General features: G+C 31.2%; 2 protein-coding genes across 3 annotated transcripts in view; one reads left to right on the top strand and one right to left on the bottom strand.

Moving 5' to 3' along the window:
• LOC125826403 (deSI-like protein At4g17486) overlaps positions 1–16435 on the bottom strand; it is a 554011-nt gene that overhangs the window by 85819 nt on the left and 451757 nt on the right. The window lies entirely within an intron of this gene.
• LOC125826415 (uncharacterized) lies at positions 7226–9598 on the top strand (the record flags this gene model as incomplete). The annotated part of the gene is made up of 2 exons (XM_049505739.1): positions 7226–7237; positions 9055–9598. Coding segments are annotated over 2 exons (441 nt in total), but the record flags the coding sequence as incomplete, so codon positions are not given.

The following is a 16435-nucleotide window of genomic DNA, read 5'->3' as shown; positions in this document are numbered from 1 at the left end:
ATTGATTAGCTATGAAAACAACGTAATTGCATGATTTATGGATTTGATATTTAATTTACGTTTCTGTTCCTTTTTAAGCACAATAGAAAAGATTGTGTTCCCTTTTTTAGCGCAACTAAAGGATTCTTCTTGTATCGAATTAATGTATTCGGACGGTGAGTTAATGTATCCGGATGGTAACTTATGTATCGAGAAGGTACAAATTTTAAGGGATTATTGTAATTAGAAAAAGAGTAGGGATAGAATGTAATTTACTCTTTACACTATGTGATTTATGTAAGTTATACTTTATTTATTTATTTATTTTGTTTTTTATTCATTATTTTTTCTTTTAATTGTTTTTAATCCAAAATTTTATGTCTACACTCCTTTAACGCGTGAAATTATGTGTTTGTTCCAGCTCAACTATTAAGTTGCCATGTAGACTAGGTCAAGGGTTTAAAATGCTCTATTTCAGTGGGTTTGAGGGTTCAATTGACAAAGTCATAAGTAGAAGGGTCTATGCGACAAACAGAGCCAAGTACATGAATCTGCCAGGTCATCCCGCCTATTTCTTATAGTGGGTTTGAATTTATTTGTGTTTTATTAGTGTTTTAGTTTGATTTTTCATCAAACCATGAATAGATATTTGGTTGATATGTTGATTGTCAAGAAACACGGCCAAATACACCATACTTTTGAAAATTAATAATTCTCTCATCTTTGGTTGATATTTTTAACCTGTTAATTGTCAAGAAACACGGCCACATACACCATACTTCTGAAAATTAATAATTTAACAAGTATTACAAATCAAATATGTGCATGTAAAAGATATTTGTTTGTCCTTTAGGCTTTAGTGGTTCTTTTTGAAGGTTTTATTATTTTAAAATCCAAGACCCACTTGTCAATTAAGATGTTACGGTTTAACGGTTAGTCATCGTTTCATTTATAATTCATAATGCATAAGATAGTTTAACCTGTGTAAATATAAAAAAATTTCTTAAAAAAATAAGTTTTTATGTTGTTTCGTAAGATTATTAATATAATTTTTATTATAAAAATTTATGTATATTTGTTTACAAGTGATTTAATTAGATAAATTTTGATCTACGTAACTTAAAACTCTTAATTGTGTGGTTGAAATACTTCCTTCATTTTAAATTACTTGTCATTGTTTATTTGACACAAAGCTTAAATAAATAAATAAAGTTTTTGAATCTTGTCTAATAGAGTAATTTGCGATTTGCACGCCTAATGTATGTGCTCTTTTGTGACTTACGCATTATGCTATCATTTTTAATGATTTGTACCCTATCTCCCAAGTTCTTTGCAAAATTATTTTAAAAATCTCATTTTCTATTATTTACAATGGTAAAATAGAAAAAATAACAAATTATTATATTTATTAAGATTTAAAAATGTAATGATAATATAATTAAATTACTTTCTACCAACAATATAATTGAGTGTTCTGATTTTTTTCCTTAATACATGTACAGTGAGATATGAAATATAAAAATTATGAGAGAACTAAAGATAAATATATAAATTATATTATAATAAAAAACGTTGGTATGAACTAAATTTTAAAAATTATATAAAGTCAATTGGATTATGTCATATGCTGTCGATTTGCTTCATACATCATCCTTACGTGTATTGTCTAGCTATCAATTCAATCACTCTATTAAAGTAGAAAATGGAGTTGAGTCAAAATCAACTCAAAGTATATTTGAATTTTTCTCAATATCAAATTAAGTCGGCTTTTTTTAAAAAAAAATTGTTGTTTGCGGTTCGATTTTAATGACCCATATATTTTATTACGTACACATTTAGATGAGAGACACATGTCCTATTTAATTTTGAAAGGTTCAAATTATATTACATTAACAAGTATCATAATCATGATTGAGTTAATAAAAATTATTTTAAAATAAATAAATAATTAGTCAACAAATTGTAGAAGACTACCCTCAAAACATTGGTAAGAACAAGATCCCTAACAAATTTGATATTCTATTATATTTTTATATTCAAATTTGTTGACTTAGATATAATTTTGATATAATTTTGATCTTTCAAAATTAAATAAGACACGTTGTCTCTCATTTAGATATATACTTGAATTTTTCTGGAGAGAAAATGTAAGGGAAAAGACATAAATTACCCCCTGAATTTGATCCAAAAATTCAGTTACATGCTTAAACTATTTTGATTACCTATTATACATCTAATCTTTTTCAAAGTGATATTATTACTCCCTTAGAAGTTGACATGGCAATTGGCACAAAAAGTGTCTTCACCTTCCTTAAGGTGTGTGAGAAGAAGAAAATTTATGTTAAAATGACAAGTTTAAACACGTGACACTATTTTATTGGTCATTATATAATTAAGTATTATAATTTCTAATATAATAATTATGTCATTTTTTTTATTTTTTTCTTTTTATTGGTGACCCCAATTTCTTTAAAGCTTTTACATTTTATTTTATTTTCTAAAAGTTCTTCTTCTTTACAAATTCTTTGTCACCATTGATGATTTCTTCAAATACCCATCACTCTATCTTAAAAAGTAACTCTAAATAGAAGTAAAAAATAGTGGAGAGGCTGTTGATTTCCACCGGAAAGTTAATAATTTTAACTTAAGGTTCATAATTTTTATTCGAACTCGCCGGAGGATTTACCGGAAAAAATCATAAGAAAGATAATGACTTCTATTGAAAATTCTATGACATTTATGCATAAAATTCATATTTCATTGCCTACATCTTTCAAAAATTCATGGAAGAAAATAATTTTTTGTTTCTTTATTCTCGCCGGAACACCACCCACAACCATCACAATATTATTTTTGTCTCAAGCCATCAATAACATATTTAATTTTACATACAAAGAATACTAATGAAATGCTTGATATTCATCCATAACTATCAAGATTTCAAAAAAACTTTTACAGATCTGAAAGATTTTATTTGTTTCGCCGGCAACAATGGTGTTGCCCACCGCCTATCGCCGCCTCCAACATCACTAAACTTCATAATCGTCTTATTGTCTCATGTTCACTCTTCAAATTTCTTGTTTTCCCTTCAATTTATGAATAATGAAGAAGAAAGCGGAAATGGATTTTAAGAAGAAAGAAGTGTAAGGTGAGAGGAAGAAGAAAGCCTAGGTTTCTACTTTTGGGAAAAGTCTAAGAAAATATTTAGCAAAAATAATTTTAAAAAAATAAAATAATCTTATTTACGTGACAAAACGTGTATATAACACATTTTCACACAAAAACTGATATTGTCTTTGGAAGGTGGTATTAATTTCACCTTAAACAAGATTGAGTGTGTAATAGGTCGTCATGATAGTTTAAGCGTGTAACTGATTTTTCGAAACAAGTTCAGGGGGAAATTTATGTCTTTTCTCAAAATGAAATGGATAAAAGCCAATCTGAGAAGTTTAAAGTTGGAAACTGAATTATGTATAAATGAGAATTAAAATTACAATAACACTCAAGTAGTTTTCATTTTCTTTTATTCATTGACCTTATTTTATAAATTCTGAAAATCATTTTTAAAGGCACCAAAGTGCCAATTTATGAAAACTATGACAAATAAAAATAAATGGGAGAGAGAATAGTAGTTTTCATTAATCAACTTAACTTGTGTGAAGAATGTTATTAAACAAAACGCAATATCACAAATCTTTATAAATTTCAGGATGGAAGATCCATTTTTTTTTTATTGAAGAATACTGTTTTTAGACTCTTCCCCTTTGGACTTCATATATATTTGGATAATATTTGCTAACTCTCTTGTATTGGAGTTGGATAAATTCAGATTCGCGTCGAATAAAATTCATTTGAGGTAGCGCTCCAAGTAATAAGTCTTTTAACTAAACTTTTAACCTATACTAAAGTCGGACTAATTCAGATTCATGTATTCGGAAGTAACGCTTCGAGTAATGAGTCTTTTGACTAAGCTATTACCACACATGACCCAACATAAGTTTATTAGTATCCCATCCATATTAATTTATATGACTGCATTTCTTGATTGATCTACACCAGAAATTAATAATGTTAGGGCATGAGAGTGGAGATCTAACATCTATACATGACATTTCAAAAGACTAACATGTAAATGTTGGACTGACGAATTATATTTTTCTTCAATATATAATTACTGAATCGAAGTTTGATTTTTTATACTACACTTTAAAAATTCAATATCTAATATCTACTTTCAATATGTTGGGAAAGGCAAGCACATAATAAATGTGCACAACAGGGAGATAGCGGAAGAAAAATCCAAGTCAAAACTTTTCCTTCTATTTGAACCAAGAGAAAGCAAAATAATGCAAGAATAAAACTGTTTGGGCAGCAAACAAATCAACCAAGCAAGAAAAATAAATCAACACACGAGACACCAAATTTAACGTGAAAAACCTCTTCGGTGTGAAGAGTAAAAACCACAAAGCCAAAGCTCCACTAAAATCAACAAGAGTTACAAAAGCGTTCTCCAAAATGACCACCAACAAAGTGCCAAACAATGAGCAACACAATTACAAGATAACACCAAAAACTAGAGAAATAAAAGAAGCAAAAACATCAAACCGCAGCTACTGTTCACAAGCTAAATACTGGAGCTACAGGACTCCAAATCACCCTCTCTCAGTTCCCAATCAAAGATCAAGTTGAAAGGAACAAGCTGTCCAAAAATCAACTCAATTGGATAAGAAACAAAGCGGGAATCACAATTTGAAATTGTCTGCAAGGGCATGTGCGAAAATCTGCACTTTCTCACTTTCTCTCTATATGACTGCTCTCAAACTCTTGTGATTCTTCTCAAATAAGACCTAAAAGAAAGTCTTACATATGCACCATAATATTGGGCTTATGAGCAAAGGTGGGCTACTCATATTGAACTAAATTTATCCACAAAGGAAAGGAAGAAAGACCCAAAACCTTGGACTTTTATTTATCCACATAGGAAGGGGAAAAGGCCTAAAACCCAACACAATAAACAATTACTGAATTAAATCAAACTTTGAACATATTGAACCAAATACCGAATACTAAATATCTTAGATGGTCACTCAAGTATGAGTTCTTTTCACTGAAAGTCATTCAGCTTTGATTTTTAACTTTAAAGTCACTCATCTATGAACTCTTTACATAGAAAGTCACTCAACTTTGATTTTTAACTCAAAAGTCTTTCAATTATGAATTTTTTTTCACATTAAATCACTAAACTATATGTGTTTTACTTTCAAGTACTTACAAAGTCATTCAACCTATTTAATTAATTTTTTCAATAAAATTTGTTGGCATGAAACTTTTTATTCAAAACAATTTTTTTTAAAATAAAAAAATAACATTTAATGACCCAACCCACTAAAAAAAATAATAGCGACCTTATTTTACCTAAGGCTGACAATTGGACAGGGTTTTGACCGGTCCGGTTCGGACCGGTTGAACCGGTAAGGAACCGATCTTATAGGGTACCGGAATCGGTATCGAAATGGAACCCTGTTTTTTATCCGTTTGATCTGATTCGGTAAGAACCGATTCCGGTCCGGTTCTTGTCCGGTTGATCCGGTTCAACGGTCACTTCCCATTTTATTTTTTTATTTTTTTTAAAAGTTGAACGTTAATTTATAGCCATTGGGTTGGGGCCCAAAACAACCCCCACACCTCTCTCACCCCTTAACACTATAAATATACCCATATTCTTTCATTTAAATCACAAATTTACAAACTATTTCATTAACATCTTATAAAATCTCTTAATTTTCAATCTCTCATAAATTCATAATTATTATTTTGTGATATTGACTTGGAGTTCAGATTTCGGAGATTTTTTTGAAGTAAATCGGAAGCTTCAATTGGCATCTCTCAATTCCGGCTTTGGTTATACGTCTAATTTTACGTAAACATTCGGTACATTCGTTCCAACTTTAATTTTTTATTTGTTTATTAACTAAGTTATTTTATTTTTTTGTTATATTATCTTGCTTGTTTTTCATAATATTTAATTATTTTAAACTTGAACATGAATTTGGAAAGAAATAGTGATAAAAGACCAATGTCGGAAGGAAAAAATAATAGGGGAGGAGAAAATAGTTCTAGTTCTAAACATTTGCCACCTAGATTTAGAGTTAATACTAATGATTATACTCATGTTGATGAAACTTCTTTTATGTCATGAGGACCTATTGAATTTAATTCCGAAAATGAAGTAGAACACGAGACTTTTAATAGATGTTTTACTAATTTTGACGAAGAATTAAATGAGGAAGTAGAAATAAATGAAGAAGATGATGAGACCCCTACCCCTACTAGTCCGGCTACCGAATTATCGGAACAAGATGAAGTCCCCTCTTTACCTACTTTTTCAAAGACCGTTGTACGTGTTAAAAGATCTTTAGTATGGAAATTATTGGTACAAAATTAGGAAAAACTATTGTTACTTGCACGAAATGTAAATTGACCATGAAACATGTAACTACCGGTACACAAGGGGGAACGGGACGACTAAGAACATATTTGAGAAAGTGTAATAAAGAATTTGCCCGCCTAGATGATATAGAAAGGGCTAATAGAAATGGAATACTCATACCTTAAAATTTTATGGGAGTTGGAGGTTCTAATATGGTTCAAAGAGTATTAAATATGACTAACCCGGCTAGCCGAAGCACGCGACACCACACATATAGTAAAGAAAAAGATCGTAGAGAATTAGCTAAAATGGTTGATGTTTGTGGTTTCCCTTTTTCATTTCCTTCACATCCTGGTTTTGTTCATTATATTCGAGAATTATATAACCCAGATTATGAAGGTATTCCAAGAAGTACAATTAAAAGTGATCTTTTTAAATATCAAAAAGAATATTGTCATTTTCTTCGTTGTTATTTGTTTATTATGATGGTAGATTATCTATTACTTCTGATGTGGGACGTAGTCCTAATGGTAATGATTATTTTACAATCACTGTCCATTTGATTGGCCATGAATGGAATATGCAAAAATGAATATTAGAGTATAAATATGTTGAAGAAACTAAAATCGATTCTTATATAGCAACAAAAATAGGCTCTATTTTACAATTTTATGGAATATGTGATAAAATAATGAGTGTCACTTTAGATAATGCTTCTAATAATTTAAAAGTAATTGATTATTTAAAATGTAGACTTGTCCAATTGATAATGATTCTTTTCATATTAAGTGTGCCGCACATGTGTATAATTTGATAATAAAAGATGGTATTTCTCAATTTGGAATTTCTTGTGAAAAAATTAGACTTGCTTGTAATTGGATTTTTGAAGCTAAAATAAAAGCTAGAATTACAGAATTTAAAAATCGTTGTAAAGAATGTGGACTTGCATATAGAAAAGTTCCAAAAGAAGTATGCACTAGATGAAATTCTTTATTTGAAATACTTGAAGTTGCTTATATTTATCAAGAGCCGGTACAATTAGTTTTTAATGCTCATAATGCGGACCCGAATTTAAGAATTGGCTATAAAGATTGGGAAAATACAAAAGAACTTATTGAATTTTTTAAGTGTGTTTTATAAAGCAACAAATGTTGCTTCTGGTCAATATTATCCAACTATTTTTTCTGTTTTAGTAAATATTTGTGCTATTTCATCTGAATTTGGAAAATATAGAGGAAAAGATCGATTTAAACATTCACTTGCTTTTATGATTGAAAAATTCAAAAAATATTTTTTTCGTATTTCTCAAATCTATTTGACTGCTACTACTTTCTACCCAAATTACAAATTAAAAGGTGTTGAAAGAATGGTTGAAAAGATTTATGCAAATTTAGAAATTAAAGATGATGAAACTTCTAGTGTTGAAGATTGTAAAAATAGCATATATACAAAAGCTAGAGAGTTATATAATACATATAAAGCTATGGAAAAAAACATTACAATAGTTGAACCTCCATCTTGTAGGCCTAGAAGTGATGATACAGATGATTGGATGGATAATTATCTTGAGCTTGAATCATCTAATAATAATGATTTTGATTTATATTTCAATCAAGCACGAAAAAAGATTAGGCATGAAGAAGGACAACTTCAAGCTCAAATATTAGTATGGTGGAAGAATCGTGAAAATCAATTTCCAACCCTAGCTACGGTTGCTCGAGATGTGCTAGTGATTCAAACATCATCAATCGCTTCGGAGCAAGCCTTTAGTGCGGCGAGATTTATGATTGGAGATCATCGATATTCATTAGCAAAGGATAGTTTGGAAATATCGATGTTGTTTCGAGGTTGGGTCAACGCTGAAAGAAGAAATATCGGACTACCACAATTAAGTAGCCAAATAGAAGACGAAATAAATGAAATATTTGGTGATAATAGTGATGATGGCATGGCAGCAATGGAAGAAGGACAAATACAAGTTCCAAAAAATGTTTTTTTTGAAATGATACAAAAGTTCTGAAAAGATTTTAAAATACGTTTCAATTGTTAGAACAATAATTAATATTCAATACCTAGATTATGTATTTTTTGTCTCTTTCTAATATTTGTATTGTACAATTTATTTATTTGAATAAATATTCGGCTATTCGCCTTGATTTACTTTTAAAATATTCTCTTATATTTAATCCAAGTCATTTTACAAATTTAATTTTCAACTATTTTAATATTAGTTTAAACTTTGATATAAGAATGAATTTTAAGGTTTAAAATTTTAAATTCAATATAATCTTTAACTTTAAAGTCAATTTTAAACTTTAAATTCAATATAAAGATTAAAGGGCAAAGGGTCAAAAATATCCTTCAACTTTGATTTATTGTTTGACTTTATCCTCGCCGTTAAAATAAAGTTAATTTTACCCCTCTCGTTACTAATTTTACCAAATTTATCCCTCATTAGACGAAATCCTCAAAATTGACCCGAATTTTAAAAAAAAACCTATTCCCTATTTAAACCCAATGACCCAACCCCATTTAGAATAACTCGATTAACCATATTTTACCCATTCTCCCAAATTTCCTTTACCCATTCTCTCTTTGAATAGATAGTCTCCTTTTCTCCCAAATTTTCCATTAGAAAATGTCACAAAATAGAGTCCCTTTACTTTGCGTATCCAGTAAAGGCTTCCTACCTGTTACAGAAAGATACGTCAATATTCATATGTAATTATGAAGAAATGGATTTCGGTGATGTGGTTTCCGGCATAAGTGCCGATGAAGAGCTTCAACCCGGTCAACTTTACTTTGTGTTGCCGTTAAGCAAACTGAAACGTAGGCTTAAGGCAGAGGAAATGGCAGCATTAGCTGTAAAAGCTAGTTCTGCATTGAACAATTGTGGCGGTGAGAAATACTGTTATCGCCGTAAAGGTTCAGATTTCTTAGTAGAAAAAAAAGGGAAAAGAAGAGATAATAACGATTCCGCCGCCGCTGCTGCGGAATTGAGAAGAGTGAGGAGTACTGGTGGTAGTAGGAGGATAGGGAAGTTTACGGCGAGATTAACTGCAATACCTGAGTAGATTTAACTTTTGGGGGAAATCAAACTGTTCATTTTAATATTTTTTTCATTTTTGTCAATATAGTAGAAAATTAGTTGAGGTTAATATTCAAGATCTGCTCTTGGGTTAGTGAGTAGTTCGAGGTGAAAGAAAGAGAAATGCAAGAAGAACAATGAAAAATTTGGAAGAAAAGGAGATTAGCTATTCAAAGAGAGAATGGGTAAATGGGTAAAGAAAATTTGGGAGAATGGGTAAAATAGGGTTAACCGGGTTATTCTAAATGGTGGGTTAAAATAGGGAATAGGGTTTTTTTTTAAAATTCAGGTCAATTTTGGGGATTCAGTTTAATAAGGGGTAAATTTGGTGAAATTAGTAATGGGAGGAGTAAAATTAACTTTATTTTAACGGCGAGGGTAAAGTCAAACAATAAACCACAGTTGAGGGGTATTTTTGACTCTTTGCCCAACTTTAAACTTTAAAGTCAATTTTAAATTTTAAAGTTTAAACTTAAATTCAATTAAAACAATGAAACTTCAAAGTTTACTTTAAAGTTTAAACTTTTAAATTGAAGTTTTTTAATAATATAATATTATATAATAATTAAAGTTAATAAAAAATAAAAAAAATTACCGGTACACAATGATCCGATAAGAACCAATTCTGATCCGGTTCAAACCGGTTCCTATCGGTTCTGTTCACGTACCCTGTTTTCCCTCTGTTTTCTGCTTTCCAAAGGCGAAATGTTACTTTGGGTTTTCAAGAAAATTATGCAAAAATTCAAAGAAGAAGAATGGTATTTTCAGAGTGAAATTAGTGTTTGGAACTATCTAAGGAGGAGGATGAATATGGATTTTTATCCAATGAAACAGAGGTTTAATCTCCTATCTAATTTTTTATTTTTCTGTATGTGTAGTATGTGTTTTTACCAAATAAGCAACATCATTATTTTTCGAGATTTCAATTGTTGTTGCAATATTAAGTTAAATATATGATCGTACTTGTTATCAAGTGACAATGTTGTTGCGAATTTCATGGTATAGAAAAAGTTGTGTTACTACAGATTATTATGTTTTTTTTTAAACCCCAAAATAACCTCAGCTGCTATAACCTCTGCCACATCCTTTGCCTTTAGAGTGAGCACTTTATGCGCACTGGGTAAACCATTCACTATGTAATAGCCTGCAAATCATACAGGGAGTGTAAACTGCACTTGCCAAGCCCTATGCGACAGGGCTCGACTCAAAAGACATTGAGGAGGGATCGATCCGGAATCATCCGTGTGGATAACCACCCTCCAAAAATATATAAATATGTTTTCTTTTCTGACAAGGTGTTTTATTTAAAAATATATGTAAAGGGAAAATGACTGAGATTTTTGGAGAATCGATTAAACTTATAGTTGAAGAGAAATCGAATTTCCAAAAGAACAGAGTCGCCACTTAATTTTTAGTAAAAAAAATCAAGAAAAAATATAAGGTTTTCAAAAGATTTAAACAGATAAAATCAATTGAAAATAAAAGGGTCCGAGTTCAATGTACATTCCGAGAAGGTGTTAGGCCCTCGGAATGCCCGCTAACTTGCGGTTGACCGGTGATTTGACTAAAAGTGATTTTGACTAATCTTAAAATTTTAACTAAAGTAAAAGAACTCATTTTATTTTAACTAATTTTTTTGAAAGAAAACTTTAATTAAATGAAAGAACTTATTTGCTTTAACTAACTTTTGAAAACTTTGACTTAATAAAATAACTCATTTACTTTAACTAATTATGGAAATTTTGGCTAAGTAAAAACTCATTTATTTTAACCTACTTATTTATTACTACTACTACTTTTATCATTTTATTTATCTTAAGGGGGAATGAACTAAAGGGAAATTTTCTAAAGGGGGGATAGCTTAAGTGTTGATAAGACTAACATTAAAATAAAAAAACAAAAAAAAACTAAGTAATAAAATATATATCTTTAATTCGAAAATAAAATGAAATGACCATTCTTGGGGAGTTTAATTAAATTAAATCATAAGATAATCAAAACGTTAGTCAAATATAACAAAATAAATAAGAGTAAGGGAGGAATATCAAATTTGGGCCTTTGGCCCAAATCTTGGACTTGCTGAAATTCCCTTGGGCTTTTGGCCCATTTTCGCCTCCCTTTTTGCACTTAAAATCTGTATATACATCAAGTGTATACGGCTGTATACGGCATGTATTTCGACCCATTTTTGTGTATATTGGGCTGTATACCAAGTGTATACAGCCCACCGCAAACTTCCAACACCTGTATCATCGCTTTAGACCTGTATATCACTGTTCTTCCGTGTATACTTGTGTATACAGCTGTATACATCATGTATACTGCCCTCTTTTGGGTTTTTTTTTTTTTTTTGGGGCTAAAATTTAGTTCCAGCTTCATGCACTTCACATTCTGCCATGCACACTCGATGAAATGACTGACTTGGTGATGAAAAGGTGTTCGAGCCTTTATGGCTCGATTCGGAAATGCGAAGGAAAGAAACCCATCATAGACTCGGAGAGAGTTCGTACCACAAAGCAAAAAAGGCAAGAATTAGCATTGGAGTTAGCTAGAACAAATGAAACACAACTTGAAATAAAAGCTATTAAAGAGACTCAAAACCAAGATGCAACCGAACTCAACTAGTAGACTAAAATATCCGAGGAATCTTTAAGGAAAACAAAAGCATGTTAGCTTAACAAATGACAAAACTAAACAAACTAAATCTCAACTCCTAGCAATAACAAGAATGTATGTCTCAACAAATAAAATTAGTGGTCACTCACAGGAGAAGAAAACAGGGAAAATTACACTATATGAAAATGTGACCAACAACCAAAACTAAACAGTAACTAACCAAAAAATAATAATGAGAAAAAGAAAGTTTATCATATCACTTTAAGAAAAAAAATAAAAATAAAATATATATCTCACATAATAAGCCAAACTAACTCCCTTAGTATATTCTAATGGTGCCAAGTTATCATGCTAAGAGGGCAGAATGTAAGAGACAGTAGCAAATCTAATCTATGTTAAAGCAAAGGGATGAGAAATCGGTGATGTCTTGAAACCAAACATAATAGCAATTCCACTTATCCTAACCTATTGAATATAAGTAGAGTAATGTAAGTAAACAAAGTATTCAAAGAGGTGACACTGCATCAATAAACCCAACTAAGTTGAGGAAAAAGTGATGCTCCTGAAAGATGCCTTAGACCGGACAACATGAGAGGACCATTTTTTAATATCTAAGCAGCGAGATTTTATTTAAACCGAGATACTTCCACGAAGGAATTTAAGGCACAACATCATGAATTAAAGTGAACGGAAAGCTAGACACGAGACAAAGTAGCGGCATCACATCTATGGTAAAGGTTTCGTTTGAACGAAATGGACCCTTTTAACATGATAGCTAACTCAAAGAGAAATTCTAAGACTCATACGAATAACAACACTTACAAGAGCATCTCTTATATCTCAAACAATCAAAAACCCAACTACAACTCAAGAACTTGGCTCCCAGATGAGCAGCGAATCCAAAAGAATAAAGGTAGTCGAGAAGAAAATAAATCGACAAACAACTTCAGCTTGTCAAAAAAATAAACAACACATCGAACTAAAAAAAGTTGAAACTGAAAAGGATTTTACCTTTCGCGCGGCAGTGAACAGGGTGGGACAAGTAGAGAAGTGACGGCTTTCACCACGAGGAACTCGAACGCGAACGGTAGTCAAAGAACTGGGCAGAAGTCCTAACAGTTCTCTATTTAGAAGCGTATTTCGAGTGTATCGCTACTTGTTCCTAAAGGTTATTCTCTGTATTTCTACCAAAAATCTTGCCTTGTATTTTTTGTTCCAAGCTAAAAAAAAGACCCCCCCGATACTAAAACAGAGGGTAGTATTTATAGAGGGGTTTTAAGGTTCCAATCCTTTTTTTGGGGGGAAAATGGATAGAATTCGGATTCAAGGAAAGAGCCCATTCGAATTTCAAAATTCAAAAACTTTCACCCTTTCGGACAAACACCCTTTTCATGAGGTTTTAACTCATTCCGAAAGGGGAAATGGGGAAGGACGGAGGACGCAACTGCTGGAATCGTACAATTTGGAGAGAGACGTCGAACTACTGGATTTGTCGTCGTTCACTGCTCTTCACGCGAGGAAGAAGAAGCGTGGTACCAGGGTCATTTGTGCTGTACATTGTTTGGAGTTGTTGAATGTATTGTGTATAGTATTGTTGGTCTTGTGAACAAATGAAAGCGGGCTGGGGGGAAGAAATGGGCCTGGGTTGATGAATTGGAATGGGAAATGGGCTGTGAATATTGAAGTGATGTTGTATGTATTAGTTTTAAATGTTATTGGAAGTGGGCTGACTGAAGTTGGGCTAAAGGTTGGCCCAACTTTGGTCTTTAAAAGAATTGGATGCAAGGTGGGGAATGGGTTAAAATTGTAATAAAATGGCTAGGTTTTTAATTGAGGATTTGGCCAAAAGAATTGCGATTGTAACCGATTAGGATTATGAAATTAACCAAATCAGATTTACTTGGAGAATGTGGCTAAAAATATAAATAAATAAATAAGATGAATTTAATATTAATTAATTAACGAGCTTCTTATTCTTAACGAAATAAAATAATTAACTTGATAATAATATAATTAATATAAACATGAACTAATTAATTCAAAATCGTAATTATGATTTAAATTAAACTTAGTTAGTAAAACACTTAGCTAAAAAGAAATAAAAATCTTTTGATATGATTTTCAAATATTTATAAAATATACTAATTAGACACATAATTATATAATAATTAACTTAATTATAAACTAATTAACTCGAAATATAAGTTACTAATTAATTTAAACCAAATAGCCAAATATTTAAAATAAACTAAATCGTTTTGAGACAATTTTCGAATATTTATAAAATGTACTAATTTGACACATAATTATATAAAACATCATGTTTATTATTTTAAAAATTTATAAAAATGACAAAATTACTTAAAATGACTTGAAAATTATTTTGAATTTCATGAAGCTAATTATTTCAAATCGTTTAGATTTTAGGAAGCTCGATGATTAATTTATATTGGGGGGGGTCAAAATTGCGTGTCAACACAAGGTACAAATCTTGTTTCCCCTCTTCTCTCGACGTGAAAGTTGAAACATTACTATGGTATATAGTTCTTTTCTTTTCTTTTCTACTACTATATTAGAAGCATGAGTATAGCAGAGGTATCAACATGCATGTTTTTTGTCATTAAAATTTAAGATAAGGGCAATTTTGATTTTTCACTTCACTATACACAATATGTGCTTCATCCTGCCCTTGAAAAGACACGTTAGGTATCACTCTTACATTGTTATCATCGGATCTTGTAAACTAAATCATGGGATTTCTTTTTAACTTATATTTGCAAATGGGTTGTTTGAACCTCTGTGTGATTTAGGGGAAAAGAAATAATGAGATTATTTTTCTGATTCACAGTTTTCGTTCTTTTATCGGTTGGGTTTGGGAAAAAAAACATGCTATTTTTGAAAATTTGTTAATCGAGTCAACTTTTGCCCTCTACCTGTTTGTAAAAATTCTCCAAAGAAACAACCTCTTTCATTTCAATTTTCTAATGTAGTTTCTTAATCTTTGTTATTATGGAATTTGTAAGCTATGTACTTTTATGTTACTATCAGTGTATACAAATATTTCGATCACTAAATAAGTGATTTGTTATGTTGCAGAGAAATAGCATTGAAGCAGCATCAGATTTCAAGTGTCGAAATTGTTGGGAAAGGCAAGACAAATATAAGAATGTCAGACAGGATAGCAGCGGAATAATACCCAAATCTAAACTTTTCCTTTCAATTTGAACCAAGAGAAAACAAACCAAATTAAGCAATATGAAGAATGGACAGAATGGACAGCAACTATATCAACCAAACTAAAGCAACAAGATAAGAATAACTCAATCACACAAGACACAATAATTTACGTGGAAAACCCTTCGATGTGAAGAGTAAAAAATCACAGGACCAAAAGCTTCACTATAAACACCAAGAGTTACAAAATTGTTCTCCAAATTGGCTACAAAACAAGCGCCAAACAACGAGCAACAACAAAACAAGATTGCATCAAAACTAGAGAATTAAATAAGAGATTTCACCCAAAAATGAGCTACTGTTCACGCCCCAAAATCAGAAGCTACACGATCTCCACCATTTAATTGCAAGAACCAGATGCTGAGAACTCCCAGTTCAAATTTGAGCACGATCCAACGGTTAACGAAGTGGAAAACTCTGTCTGAAGCAGAGAAGCAAAAAACGGGATTTTTCTTTTTTCTCTCAATCTCTAAAACGAAACTCTCTTGATTTTTCTTTCTTGTGTTTCTGAAAATAAGACCATATATATGCCACATAATATTTGGGTTATAGGCTAAAGTGGGTTGGTTCTAATAAGACTTTTATTTATCCACATAGGAAGGGAAAATATATCCTAAACCCAACAATTCTCCCCCTCACAACTATGTGGAGGAGATCGCCATCCTGGCGATCATGCAACAATCCTCAAACTTCCCTCTTGGCAAAGCTTTAGTCATCATGTCAGAAACCATTATCATTGGTATGGATCTTTTCAAGTTCAAGCAACTTAGAATCCAACACATCTCGAATCCAATAATACCTCACATCAATGTGTTTAGACCAACCATGAAATGTAGAATTCTTGCCAAGATGAATAGCACTTTGACTATCGCAATAAAGCACATACCTCTCCTGAGCACAACTAAGTTCCACCAAAAATCTCTTCATTTAGATTAACTTTTTGCAAGCTTCAACAACAGCAATAAGCTCAGCCTCTGTAGTAGATAAAGCAACACATTTTGCAACCTAGATTGCCAAGACACAGCTCCCCCTGCAAAAGTAATCAAGTAGCATGAAGTAGACTTACGAGTATCAACATCACCAGCCAT

The sequence above is a fragment of the Solanum verrucosum genome, unplaced genomic scaffold (assembly GCF_900185275.1).
Source record: "Solanum verrucosum unplaced genomic scaffold, falcon-dt-bn FXZP01000060.1, whole genome shotgun sequence".
Lineage (NCBI taxonomy): Eukaryota > Viridiplantae > Streptophyta > Magnoliopsida > Solanales > Solanaceae > Solanum > Solanum verrucosum.
Note: the sequence above shows the minus strand (reverse complement) of the source record. Positions and strands in the feature narration are given on the sequence as shown.